This window comes from Pelobates fuscus, chromosome 1 (assembly GCF_036172605.1).
Source record: "Pelobates fuscus isolate aPelFus1 chromosome 1, aPelFus1.pri, whole genome shotgun sequence".
Lineage (NCBI taxonomy): Eukaryota > Metazoa > Chordata > Amphibia > Anura > Pelobatidae > Pelobates > Pelobates fuscus.
The window spans coordinates 353586078-353603036 of NC_086317.1; the positions used below are offsets into that span (position 1 = coordinate 353586078).

Here is a 16959-nt window from a genome sequence, read left to right on the forward strand (position 1 = left end):
TTTTTTTGTTTTTGGAGCAGCCACCGTGGGAATTAGGGAGTTTTATCTACTAAGAATCTGCAAGATAAAGCCGCGGCCCGAATAGGATCGGAGTTTCATTCATATGAATGAAATTCCAATACGAACAAAGTTCCGAATTGAGTCCTAACACGTATGGAGAAACTGTTCTCATTCTGTTAGGATGCAATTCGGCAGTTTTGACGGCGTTCTGTCTAAATGACAGGACGTTCGGCAATACTGACAGGAAGCATCGCGCGAACAGGGAGGAAAGGTGAGAATTCTGGGAAGATTTCTCTGACCACCGGAAATGAAGCACACTTTGCTCCTCCGCTGGTCATAGATGGTCAGGCGTAGGAAACCTCCATAAGACAAGTAGTCCCTACTTTCTCTTATGTTTTAAAGAAAACTTGAGAAGATAGGATGAAATTAAATGAACAGATCCTGACAGGTGGAGAGAAGAGGAATCGATTAAAGAAAGGTAAGTTCGGCATGACAGTGACGCTTTAACTGATCTCTTGGGCACCTTCATGCACGTTGGCTGAAGAGGGATGATTGTTTTAGATGGTAAGTAATGTCTGAGTTACTTTGGTTTGGAATTACGCTACACCACTGGAAATTAGGGTTAAGGTTAGGTAAATATTTAGTGAAAGATTTAGCCGAACATTAACTTAAAATGTATTTCTAATTCCCGAACCATAAACACATGCAACAGTAAATGTATTGAATCACATGTTTATCTCAATACCTAAACTGTACCTTAAATTGAAATCTCCAAATTCTGATACTGTAGTGCGTTTCTTAACGGAGTACCTCTAACTTCACTTACCTTGCATGACCTCACCATGCATCCTTTTCCAGCCACTGTTCATGTGGCTTACTGAGAGATCCTGTAACTTATCTCACTTTATCATGACTTTTTTTTTATTTTTGATTTTTATTTATTTTTTCCTCCCAGTGTAATTTTTAATTTTTAGCTGCAGCCTATCAAAATTTGGTTAAATGAAAACTTCAATTTTGTTTCCCAGGCACCCCTGCTTTAACAACTGGTAACTGATATAACCATATAAAATGTGTTCCGTTCTAGTGATTATTGCTTGAAAATTGCAAACAATGTAGATAAAAAGCACAAATGATGTACAGGTTTACTAATGAACACTTTTTTTTGTCATTCTGATTATTATACTTAGGACAGGGTAATCCAGGCCTCACCTTTTTATGATAACTCTGATTTAACCATAGTAGGTTTGAGGTGTCTATGCACTGGGTTGTCACCAAAGCCTGTAAGAACACGTCTGCTGTATATACTTAAATTTTAAACAATCTGATTTTTCTCTGTCTTGTTTGTGAAAAGTAAAAACCGTAAAGATCATGCCGAAGAACAAATTACATCCTTTTATCCACCCCCACAAGTTAGTAGTTATTTCACATTCAGATTATGTTTTATTTGCAGATGAGGGCAGAGAACAAGGAGAGAAGGATGCAAGCAAAATCACTACTTACCCTCCTGGTTCTGTTCGCTTTGATTGTGAACTTCGGGCTGTCCAAGTCAGCTGTGGATTCCACCATTCAGGTAAAGTATAATTATATGGATCGTTGTAGCACCCTGATATATGGTAATGTCATGAGTGAATCATGTTGGCCCTATGGGGTGTATGGTTTCTGTAAAAAAACAAACTATTTTCTTAGATGTTTCTTCAAACAAATCAAATAAACTGAAGACGACTGCCCATTTTGCTGAAGTCCACCTTTTCCTTTCTTAAAAATTTAAAATTTCCCAGCCTCATTGGTGGGATGAAACACAATGCATTTTGGCATGAGGAGGACATAGTTTGTGGCTGGGGGGTTAATATTTGATGTACATTTAGTACAATATAAATAATAATAAATATAGTTAGTTTAAAATCCCACCCCCCTTTACCCATTTTAAATGGGTTGATTGTACAGTTTCCCGGGAGTCATACAACCAATGCTTGGTTGTATAGCAGAATGCTTGGTTGTATAGGGAGAGGCATTAGCAGTAGAAAGAGGGAAGTGCTTATGCCATTGTACAGAACACTGGTGAGACCTCACTTGGAGTATTGTACGCAGTACTGGAGACCGTATCTTCAGAAGGATATTGATACCCTAGAGAGAGTTCAGAGAAGGGCTACTAAACTGGTTCATGGCTTGCAGGATAAAACTTACCAGGAAAGGTTAAAGGATCTTAAAATGTATAGCTTGGAGGAAAGATGAGACAGGGGGGATATGATAGAAACATTTAAATACATAAAGGGAATCGACACAGTAAAGGAAGAGACCATATGTAAAAGAAGAAAAACTACCACAACAAGAGGACATAGTCTTAAATTAGAGGGACAAAGGTTTAAAAATAATATCAGGAAGTATTACTTTACTGAGAGGGTAGTGGATGCATGGAATAGCCTTCCAGCTGAAGTGGTAGAGGTTAACACAGTAAAGGAGTGTAAGCCTGCGTGGGATAGGCATAAGGCTATCCTAACTATAAGATAAGGCCAGAAACAAAGTACTTAGAAAATTGGACAGACTAGATGGGCCGAATGGTTCTTATCTGCCTCACATTCTATGTTTCTATGTTAAATAAAAATTAACCCCTTCCCTGCCAATTGATCAATTGGCAGAGACTACATTTACTGTGATCTGATTTTTTTTTTTTTTTTTATTTAAATTTTTAACCCGTGAGGGTCAACTTTTATTTTTTGTAACCCTCAGGGGTTACATTTATTTTATTAATTTAAATATATTAAAATTATATATTTAGCTAGCTGGGGTGGGTGGGTGGAATTTAGTGGGGAATTACGTGTTAGGCAAGGTAGGGGTTAACGTAAAATCCCACCCCCCCCCTTTACACAGTCCTATTCAAAATTAACCCCTTCCCTGCCAGTTGATCACTACGTACAGTGATCAAAGTATTATACTGTGATCCTGTTTGTTTGTTTGTGGTTTTTTTTAACCCCTCAGGGGCTCAATTTATTTAATTAATTTAAATATTTTTCAATTATTTATTTTGCTAGCTGAGGTGGGTGGGAGTTATGGGAAATTGGGGAATTTACTGTTAGTGCTGCTTACTGCTAGTTAGGGGTTAACGGTAAAAATAAAAGTTTATAAAAATGTTAAATGTGTTTAAAAAAAAAAATTGAGAAAGTTTACAAAATTTAATAAGCAAAACAAAGTTTTAAAAAGTAAAAAGTTTAAAAAGGTAAAATACATTTAAAAATGCTCATTACCACTACACCTGGAACAAACTAGAGAAAAAATGATCCCACGCTAAAGTTCAAATTTTGCCTTTTGAATTACTCCGGGTGTATTCTTTAATAAATAGTATGTGTTTGTGGGGAAGTTTGAATAACCAACCAGCTAAACTATTTCAAAATGGAACATGTACACAGCGTAAAAATTCAAAGTTGAAAAAAAAAAACTGGAATGACTGTCTCAAATGTGCTCCTTCAATGTCCACAGATATCTGGCAAAGGTATATATGGGGGTATTGCTGTACTCCGACAACATAGCTGAGCAACATATGAAGTATTATACAGTTGTAGCACGTATAAGGTTTGCAAAATATACTGTGCAAACTCACTTTGTGTGTCAAAAAGGCACTACACTTGGTACAAGCTAGCGGAAAAATTATCCCACACTAAGGTTCGAAATATGCCTTTTTAAATACCCTTGGATGTCTTTTTTTTAAGAAATGGTATGCCTTTATGGGGTAGTTGAAATATGTAGCTTGCTCAAGTTCTCCAAAGTGGGACACGAACGCATCAAAACCCTCCATGAAAATTCGCATTTAAAAACCTGAACTTGTCACGTCTCTTTTACAGCACTGTAACTTCACAAAATAGTGTCTAGGTCATATAGTGTGCATATTGTTTTACTCAGAAGATGTAACTTAGCACAATTTGGTTTGTTTTAATAACAGTGGTAGATATCAAGTGTAAGAGATGTAAAAATGTTTACATATATGTAAAAATTCCATAAAAAATGTTTCCCCCGCACCATAAACATGGACATAGATTGGTGAATAAATGGTGACCAGTTAAGGCACAATATACACCATATAAGATACACTGGGGTGTCTGCTTTAGCAAATGAAAGCCCGTTGTGGGGTTATTTGAACAGTCACACTGCTATAATAAAATGAGACGTAAACCTGTCAAATCCATCTACGAAAATTCTAACTATAGAAACTGAAATAGCCTAGTCTCTTATATGGCATTGTAGCTTCACAGAATAGTGCCAAAGGCATACAATGGGGGTATCGCTATACTCAGCAGATGTAGCTGAACACAATATGGGGTTCTGTGCAGGAATAGCACACACCAGCTTTACGGAATACACATTACAAAAACCTTGTTAAATCTGTATATGCAAAAATAAAGGGGGGGGAGAAACTCTCTTACTCCAATATTTAGCAGAGATTGGCGATGAAATGGCTACGTATAAAGTGTCAAACTAACCTTAGGTAAATAGCCGATGTCTAATTTCTATAAATATATACTTTGTGTGGCAATTTTTTTTTTCTGTAATGGCTACTAAGGACAAACATACCAACTTCTAAATTTTTAGCAAATTTACATTTTTGTATTTTGTGACCTGTAACTTTCAAAATAAGCTGAAATCCTATACATATGATGAACTCTATAAACCAAGACACACAAATGAATTTATTTTGAATTACTTTTTCTAAGCTAGACATATTATGCACACACTATTCTTGCCAAAACTGCTTAAAAAAAAAATAATAATTTATTTAATTTTCCCCTTCATTATTTGTCATTTTTCATTGAGAATGTACCTATGTATATGCGACATCAAATTAAAGCCCGGTTTGCCCTCTAAAAAACGGTATATAGTATGTGTTGGTGCAATAAATGACAGAGATGCAAATTGCATTTGAACACAAACGGCAAAAAATGCAAAAACGCCTTTTGTCCTTAAGGGTAAGACAAGCTTCTGAAGCTGTGTCCTTAAGGGGCTAAAGTTATCTCCTTTTAAAAAAAAAAAAAAAAAAAAAAAAAAAAAAATTACATTTATTTGTTTGTGTGTGTGTGTGTGTAACATGGGGGGATGGTTGCACTCACCTAAACATGCTTAAATGGGGTGCTGCTGGGGGCCATATTATACAATAAACAATACACAAGATCCAGCACACTCTCCTATCCACTAAACAGCAACTTCAATGTTGACAGATTTTATTAGTTTGTAAAAGTTTTTTTTAAAAACACCTAATCTAGGCAAAAAAATGGGGATTTAGTTACATTATATGATCATACATTGCATAAGCCTGCCACAACGTCAATGTACCCCATCTTTGGCAGGTCCTACTCTCACAGTCTAATGTCTGCTCTTATGAGATTAACCACTTACTTGGGAAAAAATTCCATCTGAGGTTCTCTGCAGTACAAGGCTAAATAGAGACCTGAGATGAGGCACCTGTAACAGGGAGGGGTGCAAAACCAAGGAGTTGGCTAGACTCCCAAATATATATAGGAAACATGGGGGGATGGTTGCACTCACCTAAACATGCTTAAATGGGGTGCTGCTGGGGGCCATATTATACAATAAACAATACACAAGATCCAGCGCACTCTCCTATCCACTAAACAGCAACTTCAATGTTGACAGATTTTATTAGTTTGTAAAAGTTTTTTTAAAAACACCTAATCTAGGCAAAAAAATGGGGATTTAGTTACATTATATGATCATACATTGCATAAGCCTGCCACAACGTCAATGTACCCCATCTTTGGCAGGTCCTACTCTCACAGTCTAATGTCTGCTCTTATGAGATTAACCACTTACTTGGGAAACAATTCCATCTGAGGCTCTCTGCAGTACAAGGCTAAATAGGGACCTGAGATGAGGCACCTGTAACAGGGAGGGGTGCAAAACCAAGGAGTTGGCTAGACTCCCAAATATATATAGGAAACATGGGGGGATGGTTGCACTAGGTCCCTATTTAGCCTTGTACTGCAGAGAGCCTCAGATGGACGTTTCAGTCCACCGTTGTGGACTTTCATCAGGACATCCTGATGAAAGTCTACAACGGTGGACTGAAACGTCGACCCATAGACATTTCGGAATAAAAGGTTTTTACTTTTTATTAATTACAAAAGTCCCTGAGTGCTGGCTTTTTTTGATACAGTATACATTTGTGTAGCCGAGCACCGGGCAGACACGTTTGGATAGCTGGAGTGCAACTCTCATCAATCTTTGTGTATGTATGTGTATATATAATATATATATATATATATATATATATATATATCAGACACTTGCTGTATTCGTAAACAAACTAAGGTGATTCTTCTCTGCAGCAGCTTTAATATTTGAGTTATGATTCTTTTAAATTTAAACTCTTGTTTATATGTGAGTAGACAAAATTTATTTTGGATTCAAATCATAAGTGGTCTTTTTGTTTATATAGTTAAAATGAAAATATGTAGTGCAGTTTCCCTGTTTATATCTCCCACCACCTCTAGTGAATGTTTGAGAGCTGATAACAAGACAGTGACATCAGCAGTTTTTTCCCATGTATGTGGAATGGTGACAGCTGAAGACTAGTTTTAACTCTTCCAAGATGTATGTAGCGGCATTACTAAAATTGAACAAAAAGTGAACATCTTCCCAGTTAACTGCTGATCCAATAATAGAAGAGGCATTAAATAAAAGAATAGTCAAAAAGGATGTAGATACGATAGCAGTAATTGAAGGAAAAGGAGATATGTATTGAAGGGACTTGTATTAAAAGTAAAGAAAGATTTAAAAGAGGATATGAAATTAGAATGGAAGAAGAGTGGTAGATTGTGTAGTTATAGCGGGGAGATATGGAATGAAAGTGGTGAGGAAAGTGAATATGGAGGGGGCAGGTGAAATTAGGGGCTAAGGCAAATTATATTGAGCGGTGATTTGATAAAGATATATATTATCTCATTGAATGTTAAGGCCATTACGTATTATCAAGTTTCTTGTTGTAAACTTGTATGACTGGTGTAGATCCTTTGGTATGTGTCTTGGGCTGCTCACCTGGTGTCTATAACTAAAATTAGACATAGTTACATCTTAAAACCTTTGTTTTCTGGTTTATCTTGCAAGGATAAAATTCCCAAATCTCATAAATGTCAACTAACTGGATATGTTTCCCATCTTGGCAAAAAAAAAAAAGGGTCTTATGGGTATCATGGCAATCAACGTGGATGCTGCTGTTATAAGCCTGATGATAAATGGGACTATCTGCATACAGACTCCTTGGTGTTCTTGCTGCATAAACATTGTTAGTGCACAAACCTTTGCAGTAGCTCTTTGACTTTAAACAAGTTATCTTTTTTGTGCTGTCTTCTTGACAGTGCTTACTAGAGTGCTTTTCTTAGACGTTTGGAGAGCTCCTGCAAAGAACTATATAAGCGGATGCAGCGGGGGATGTTTTTATTTTTAATGCAAGCACACACAGTTATCACAGTTGTAAAAATGTAATGTTTCTTAGTCAAGAAGCAATAAGGTCCCATGTTCTTTCTATTGAATGCTTTGCCAACCTTAACCCTACTCTTAAGATGAACAGCACGTTTGAACATCTCTAAGTACTGCCTGTCTACACAATTCTACACATGATCTAAAGCAAAGTATTTTTGGTTTTGTTTTAGTGGTTTTGATGGAAAATGGAGATGTTTATACTTTTGGTTATGGACAACACGGGCAGCTGGGTCATGGTGATGTCAGTTGTCGGTAAGTATGAATCACACTTTGCAAATCTTTCCAAGGGGATCTGCATTTGTAGTCTGCATGCAATTTGTAAGCTTTTTTGCATCTTTACATGTTTGTAAATGTTCCAAATGTTGAATGGGACATGAAAGCAGGTTGAATGGGACATGAAAGCAGGGCATTTTCTGGGCATATGTGAATTTCTGACTTTAGCTATCCTGTTTCATGGCACTTTTAATGTCAGGAAGGAACACCTGCCTTCACCCCGCATTGCCACATATTCCTCCACATACTCCTATATGGAGATTTATACCTGGAGTAAGACTTCTCTAATGTATGGTATGATTCAGGTATGTTGTCCCCCCCACACCTGCATTCTTTCTGTAAATCCAATTTAAAGCAATAATGTAAATAGATTAAAGGGACACGTCATACCACTTAAGCACTAAACCTTGTTTTTGTGCTTTGTGTGAAGAGCACCCAATTGTTTTTTTTTTTTTTTACAAAATGTGCATTTTTCACTAGAATAGACCCCCAGGTTTGCACTGCATTCCACAACTGGTCTTTTTACATACTGGTTGTTTAGCTCAGTGGAGCCAAGTCAACAGGCAGGCAACATTGGGAAGTCTCTAATTGCACAGCTTCAAAGTCTGGACTGAGGAAGAATGGGTGGGTTGCTTGTAAAGGCTTCAGGCAAGAGATCTGCCGCAAGCTGTTTAGATATATCCCAATGACAAGAATAAATGCATTCAGGTGTTCTTTGGGATATATCTACTAAACAGTTATTTTATGTTTGTATTTGGACAGAATCTTTAATATTTTCACCTGGGCAAGAAATTGAGTTTAGCTGGAATAACCCTGTGGAAGATCTAGAAGAGTGTCTGTGTAGGGAAGCCATCTTACAATTACATCATAATTTGCAAATCCTTAGTGTGTGGATTTAAAAAAATAAATGGGCTACAGAAAAAAATCTGTCAGCAGCAATCAAAATCTGAATTTCAAAGTAGCTCCCAGCTCTCTACTCTACTACTATTTCTGATGACAAAGCCACTTTAAACCAACGCTGAAACAAATGGTCTTTAAGTAATTCTGGCATGATTGCAATCGGAAGCCTCTCCACATAGAGGGTGTTCATTTCCAGACTTCCAACACTCAAAAATATAAAGTTAGTCATTTCAAATTTTCAGAGTTGAAAATTAGCCCATTCTTTGGGGAGGCAAATGGGTGGGGAGGTGGAAGCACAGCTCTCCATAATACCATATTTATAAGAAATTTACTTCCACATATTTTCTGATTGTTGGTGTTTTTATCTTTTAATAGTACGCCATGCATGTGTCAATAGAGATCTTTGTTATTGCAGGGGCTGCCCCACTCTGGTCCAGGCACTGCCGGGTCCCAGTACTCAAGTGACAGCAGGCAGCAATCACACTGCTGTCCTACTAATGGATGGACAAGTGTTTACGTTTGGAAGCTTCTCTGTAAGTAAAATCTTTTCTAATGCTATTTTTTTTTTTCCTTATAGATTTTTACAACTATTATATTGACATACTTTTTGTGGACAAACAATACATGCAAATTAAATTCTGCTGTGATGAACCTCAATTTACAAGAAATGTTATTTCAGGATTCTCAAAACATGTACATCCATTGCCTTGATGGCATATACTTGTTTCATATGATAATAAAACATGCCAGGCATGCATAGTTTGTAAAAATTAATTGGTCACTGATTGTATGTTACACTGGCGCTAACGAGCAGTGATTTTAATTTTTCTTCTCAAATATCCTTGTACTTGGAAGTGTTAAATGAATATCTGAATAGTGAATTGGTTGTATTTGTGACACAGAATGTTGGTTTTTCCAAAATTGCAAAAATGCTGACATCTTTTTATGTATTCTGATTGTGGGAAATAAAAAATCCAGACTCACGCAGGGAATATTTTCTCTTTTTCTACTATGGTCACTAATTTTCGTGTAGTAGATTTATATTTGAAGAGCCAAAGACAGAAGATATTTTTTTTGTTAGTAGTTGGAAAATGTTTTATATATTTGTCTAAATCTATAAATATAATATTCTGTTTAATACAGTTTTTCCCATAGCAGGAAACGTGGTACGGAAATAGATCATGAATAAAAAAATAAAAATAAAATGGTGCCATTGTTGAAATAAACGACTTAATTCATGGTCATGCTATGGTGTCAGAGCCTCTCTTCAGGTCTGTGTCATGGAGTACTGTCTTTTAGCTAGAAGACAAGAGCCTTTACTTTTGGACTATCTGTCATGCATAACATGTTTTTCTATATAATGATCCCCTTAATGGATTTTATTTGTTATATACAGATGGTAGACAATGCATATGTTTAATCACTATAACAATGCTCTGAAAGCAGATTTAAAATAACTGTATGGAAAATATTTGCAAATAATCTGGTGCATATTTTTGATCTATTTATTCAAAACCAGAAATATAAAGTGTCACTACTTCAGTTACCCCATCCTGTCTGAGTATTTTTGTATATATATATATTTTTTTTAAAATAAAACATCAGTGATTATATATCTTAAAGAAGTAGTGGTCACGCCTTATAGATGATTTGAGCAAAGTAGTTGGGCCGAATGCCTCTTGCCTGCCGTCACGTTCTATGTTTCTATAGTTGAGACAAAGACCATTTAAACTGTTGTCAACAGGTACATTATGTGCTAGGCTTTGGTATCCAATATGTGCAAGTGAAACAAAAAATGTTGAAGGTCTTTCTTATGAGAGTGTTTGCAGAGATAGTGGTTTAACTGCTGGGACACTCACTATTATATTTCTATTTTATTGTAGGTATTTTTTAACTCTTTTGTTGCTTTTGTTTCAGAAAGGGCAGCTTGGAAGACCCATCTTAGATGTTCCCTATTGGAATGCAAAGCCAGCACCTATGCCAAACATCGGCTCCAAGTATGGACGCAAAGCTACATGGGTTGGTGCAAGTGGAGATCAAACATTCTTAAGGATAGATGAAGCTCTTATAAACTCCCATGTTTTAGCTACATCAGAAATATTTGCGAGTCGACATATCATAGGCAAGTTATTGTGCGTGTGCATAAAAGCATTTAAATATTAACCAGCATTTGTGAAGATGGCCACTAAATATTTGAGGGCAGGTCTGTAGATGTTGTGGGTAGTGCTGTTATGCACTGAACCTTCAAACATTTTACTCGAAAATACGCATTAAATACGGTCACTTCTGTGTGTGCAAACAAAGAAAATAGTCCAGAACGTTTTTCTTTTTCTTTTAAAGGGTCAGTTTAAGTCCATGCCATTGTGATAGGTAATTTGCTAAGAGGTTGAGGGCACGGTTACCCAAGTCATACTATTTTCAAGAGGATGGATCAAAACCAATAAATCTCCAAGACATCAGAGGCCAAGACCTCGTTCATCTATTGTTAATGTAAAAGTTCCTCTCCTGCATTGGCAGTATCAGTTTCAATTAGCAGTATACATTTTGTCCAAATTTGAATGGCAATGATAGGCCATTTGACCTGCTCAGCCAATGAAAACAATCCAATATATTTAAATATGGGATGTGTAGAATTATCACTGTTTTACAAAAATTCAAAGCGGTTATATCTTATAATAAAAATAGTAATTTTCAAGTGAGGGGGAATTAATCAACTGATCTTAGAAAACCTGGATTTTAGAGAAGGTGCTTATCTGGTGAAACAATATGAGAAGGAAAATGTGAGTTTTGGCAAAATAAAGTAGTGTATACCAATATGTGCATACAGTTGTTTTGATGTAAAAAATTTGTATCTGGTTATCTTTTGCAGGTATGGTGCCAGCATCCATAACTGAACCACCACCTTTTAAATGTCTACTTATAAATAAAGTGGATGGAAGTTGTGCAACATTTAATGACTCCGAGCAAGAGGATCTGCAAGGATATGGTGTTTGCTTAGATCCAGTACATGATGTAATTTGGAGGTAAATTTTTTAAATTACATCTGGACATAGATTAGAAAAGACAAGATTTTAAGAATGGGAAAAAAAACAGCTCTACATTCTTATTGGACTAAATGGGTAATATGGGCATAACCCAGAAAGAAACATATATTTAGAAAGGCCTAATTTTGAGAAAAGGTCCCCGGTGCGAAGATCGATCATCACTTGTCAAAAAGAAAGATTACCCATATGGGGGATCCATGCATATGGTATTAAAATCCAAAAATAAATCTTTATTGAAACATATTCACACCAAAAAAAGTGACAAAAACCACAAGTGGAAAAAAAAAACAAGTGTGTGTTTTTTTTTTTTTTTGTTTTTTTTTTGTAGAAATGGACTTCAGAACGTCTGTTGTAAAATATAGAGAAGCTTCCTAGGAGACATAGATTAGCGTTAAATCAATAGTGGGGTAATTAATTAGTATGAAGGGAACAGGAGGGTAGGAGCCTATAGTAAGTTTCAAACCCCACCTTATCAATCACCCCTCTCCCCCCCCCCCCCTCCCCCCAGGTAGCAGCTAAGTCATAGGCAAATACTGTGCTGAAAAAAAAAATCACATAAAGCCAGACCCAAGCATACTACACAAAATCCTCATTCAGATAAAAAATAAATAAATCACTATAACCCTGATACTAATAACTCCCTATATTAAAATAATGAATCCTGATTATAAGCCAACAGGCATTTAAAAAAGTAGTTGCAGAAAGCCAATTCAAAAACTTATGCTAACGACGTTATCTCTAAACACCTTCCTCTAATCTTTTTATTGCGCCAGTATATATACGACGTCTTAATTTTGTGGCGAGGGGATCTCGAGGAGTTCAATGGGCTTAACCACTTAAGGACCTTGGGCGTTCCTCATATGTACGCAGTAAATTTGAACGTTGGAAGCGATCATGATCGCTTCCGGCTGCTCTATGGGTATGACAGAATGCCTCGATATTGAGGCTTTTCTAGAATTCCCCCCCCCACCCCCTCCACATTACCAGGCACCCGAGTGATCACTCCCCCTGGAGCGATCACTACCAGGTTGCCGCACAATCGTACTTCCTCAGGGGTAATCGCTTTAAAGATCTCCCGTGCAGCGTCGTACTCCTTTCGACGTGGTTTTAAATTACCTGGTAAGGCTTAGTCATCCGCCTATCCACGTCCAGCTGCTGCGGCTCATCTGCACTGATAGCGTTCCAAGCCTCATAGTAAATTATAATATGATGAAAATAATGGTATCTTTAGAAAGAGACAGAAAATATTTACCTAATCCACAATAAAGTGGATGAGGTGAAAACTGGAAAAATGTAATCCATATCCTGAGGTAAATGGGATCACAGTCCACTCTGCATACACCAATATATACACAAACCACAAATATCCAGAGTGCAAGTGAAATATACTAGCCGTGTAAGGCTACTCCTCTACTTAGTATAGATAATGGATAACCATTGGATTATCCAGGCAGGTGCTTAAAATATTAATATACCAGCTTTATTAATTAGGCTTATTTGTAGCACTTTTGATAACCCTTTGTAGGTAAGTAGTGCACTGGAAAATAAACCAGTGTACCAAGGCAGACAAGGCAAATCATAGTATTAGTGTTAAAAACAGGGATTAACTAGAGGTTAAACCATAGTTCTGTCTGTATAAAGAAGCATGTTAAATAGTACCTTTGTTAGCCCTTGGTAGGTAAATAGTGCTCTAAAAAAGTATACCAGTGTACCCAGGTAGACAAGAGGTTAAACCATGGTCTTAATGTTAAAGGGACACTCCAGGCACCCAGCCAATAGAGGGCACTTCCTGGATCATAGCACAGGTTTTCTGTGCTAGAGCGTCGCTGGACGTCCTCACGCTGTGTGAGGACCTCCAGCGTCGCTCAATTCCCCATAAGAAAGCATTGAAAAGCATTTTCAATGGTTTCCTATGGGGAGCTCTAATGCGCATGCGCCGACATAAAGACTGGGAGGAGCGGCATCGAGAAGAAACCACCGCCGAGTGACATCGGCGGGGTCTCTGGTAAGTGACCTGAAGGGATTTTCACCCCTTCAGCTACTGGGGGATGGGTGGTGGGAGGGAGAGAAGACCTGCAGTGCCAGGAAAACAGATTGTTTTCATGGCACTGGAGTTTCCCTTTAAGTAACTTTAAGAGACTGACTCAAGGTTAGACCATAGTACTATCCAAGTGAAGCATAAATAAACATAGATTGGATCATAGAGTACTATAGTTATTATTTTTAATATTATCCTTCTGTAGCCTGCCTTCCAATGCTAGCAGATGAGATGGAATATCAATGCCTCGAAGCAGCTAGATAGACATTAGGGCAATTTAGGAGGTAGTGTTTTTGAAGCTGATTTTTGCAACTACTCTTTTCAAATGCTTGTTGGCTTATAATCATGATTCATTAATTAAATATGGGGAGTTCTTAGTATCCGGGTTAAAGCACAGTATTTGTCTATGGCTTAGCTGCTACCTAAATAATCCCAAATACTTATCTCCCTTATATATATGCTCTGATATTTATTAGACTCTTGACTATTATACCTCTCAAAGCCTATACTACGTGTATATGTACAGTCAATACTACAATTGGAATATTGTGGCCTTCTAAGGGAAAAGGAAAAGGGGGGTGATTGATAAGGTGGGGTTTCAAACTTATTATAGGCTTCTACCCTCCTCTTCCCTTCAATCGTACTAATTAATTACCCCATTCTATTGATTTAATGCTAATCTGTTTCCTAGGGAGCTTCTCTATATTTTACAACAGATGTTCTGAAGTCCATTTCTACCTCTGTGTACTCTCTCTCTCTCTCTCTCTCTCTCTCTCTCTCTCCCCTCCCCAAAAATCTAGTAATCTAGAATCACATTTTTGCCTCATTCCATTTTAAACATGGATTCCTTTGTGTCTGTGTTTGCTGTATACAACAGCTTTGAAACACAACTTAGGAAAAGATGCAAAACCATGGACAGCTCTTTCATTGTTAATGCAAATCATCAGCATGAGGTTGGTTACTGGTTTGCTACTGAGGCATGCTGTGTATGTATGTATGTATGTGTGTATGTATGTATGTATATATATATATATATATATATATATATATATATATATATATATATATATATATATATATATAATGTGTGTGTATTATTTATTTATTTTTTGTTAAATCTATTTTAAGCTTGGATTTGGGTGAGATTGGAATGTCTACACAAGTGGAACTAGTGTGAATCACTTATTGATGGATATTATTCAATTTTTTTTGTGTGTCTATACACACACACACACACATCATGCATTAAAGCTGTATACGGCTATAAGAGTGCTGCCATTACAAAGTCCATGTTTTACCCAGTTGTGTCTATTTTCTTACAGGTTCCAGAGCAATACAAAGGAACTGTGGTGTTACAATGCAGTCATTGCAGACTCCAGGCTTCCTTCAGCTCCTGATATGCAGTTGAGATGTAGCATACTTAGCCCGGAGCTAGCTTTGCCTACAGGACAAAAAGCTGTTACCACTCGTTCGCATGCAGCTTTGCATATTCTAGGTACATGTTTTAATGCAGTTCTGTTTCTTCTTAGTTCTTCTAAAAAAAAAAAAAAGCTGTTAGGGGGAAAAAATATAAACTTTCTATGGAGGGTTTTGTGGAATCCTTGATAGGCCTCAATGCTGTACTCTCACTCATACGTGATCGTACAGTGCCGACATAGACTCCTGGCAGCAGAAGAGGACCTGACAGAAGATTATGGGGGGTGCCCTGGAGGGGGATAGGTTTAGGTAGGTATAACCTACAATCCGGCCCTTTTGTCCACCAGACCCCCAGCTGCAATGTTACTGTCTGGAAGTGAGGAAATATTGCCTTTCTTTTGCACCCTACGCTTAAAAATTCAAAGGGTAGATACACTACATGGACAAACGTCCATAATTATTGAATGCAGATGTTTCAATCAGACCCACTGCCATAGGTGTATAAAATCAAGAAAAGCTAGCCATGCAGTCTGCATTTACAAACCTTTTTGAAAAAAAAATGAGCTCAGTGAATTAGAGCTTGGTACTGTGATAGGATGCCACCTTTGCAATAAGTCAGTTCATGAAATTTCTTCCCTGCTGGGTATTCCACAGTCAATTGTAAGTGGTAATATTTGAAAGTGGGAAGTGTTTAGGAACAGCAGCAACTCAGCCATGAAGCAGATGTAAAGTCACAGAGCTTGGTGCCAGACTGCTGAGACGCATGGTGCATAAAAGTTTCCAGCACTACTGATTTCATATCTAAATAGTTCCAAACTACCACTGACATTAATATTGGCACAAAAGGAGCTTCAAGGAATGGGTTCTATGGCCATGCAGCTGCATGCAAGCCTCACATCTCATAGTACAATGCCAAGCATCGGGTTGAGTGATGTAAGTCACACCGCCACTGGACTCTGAAGCAGTGGAAGCATATTCTGTGGAATGGTGAATTAAACTTCTCAGTTTGGCAAATTGAACGTGCCTGCCTGGTGTGGAAGAACTTGACTTGCCTTGCCTTTACCTCAACCCACCATCGAATACCTGTATGATGAACTGAAACAGATTTGCGAGCCATGCCTTCTCTTTCAACATCAGTGCCTGACCTCAGAAATACTCTACTAGATGAATGGGCACAAATAACCACATAAACGGTCCTAAATCTTGTGGAATGCCTTCCAAAAGAGGGGAAGCTAGTATAGCCAAAAAAGGTGGAACCAACTACATATTAATGTCTATGTATTTAGAATAAAATGTCATAAAGGTTCTTGTTGGTGTAATGACCAGGTGTATAATTGATGAGGCATTTAGGCCTGGTGTTAACTTCAACTTAATAAGTAAATGGCAGTTGCTCTTAAAGGGACACTATAGTCACCAAAACATCTATAGCTTTATGAAGCAATTTTGGTGCATAAATCATGCCCCATGCAGTCTGACTGCTCAACTATCTGCCATTTAGGAGGTAAATCACTTTATTTATACACCTCCCTGCATGTGAGTTACACAGCCTTTCTAAATACTTCCTGTAAATGGTCATCTAATGTTTGCACTGTATTGCATATTCTGTTTAATTTCGAATTTGTTAATCTCGTGCTCTGTAAATAGTTTGCTAGACCCTGCAAGAGCATCCTGTACGTAATTAAACAGAACAGGAGATACAAACTTTTAAAGTGAGCTACATCTGATTGAAAATGAAACCATTTTGTTTTCATGCAGGCTCTGTCACAGCAAGGGGAGGTGTGGCTACTACTAATTGGCAAAGAA

At 37.3% G+C, this 16959-nt stretch overlaps 1 protein-coding gene across 3 annotated transcripts in view; it reads left to right on the forward strand.

Moving 5' to 3' along the window:
- MYCBP2 (MYC binding protein 2) overlaps positions 1–16959 on the forward strand; it is a 240277-nt gene that overhangs the window by 82533 nt on the left and 140785 nt on the right. For all 3 annotated transcript variants that reach the window (XM_063425851.1, XM_063425848.1, XM_063425854.1), the window contains exons 20-25: positions 1451–1570; positions 7656–7737; positions 9074–9191; positions 10576–10780; positions 11528–11681; positions 15063–15235. In XM_063425851.1, the coding sequence (XP_063281921.1) occupies positions 1451–1570; positions 7656–7737; positions 9074–9191; positions 10576–10780; positions 11528–11681; positions 15063–15235 (852 nt within the window). The remainder of the gene's footprint in view (positions 1–1450; positions 1571–7655; positions 7738–9073; positions 9192–10575; positions 10781–11527; positions 11682–15062; positions 15236–16959) is intronic.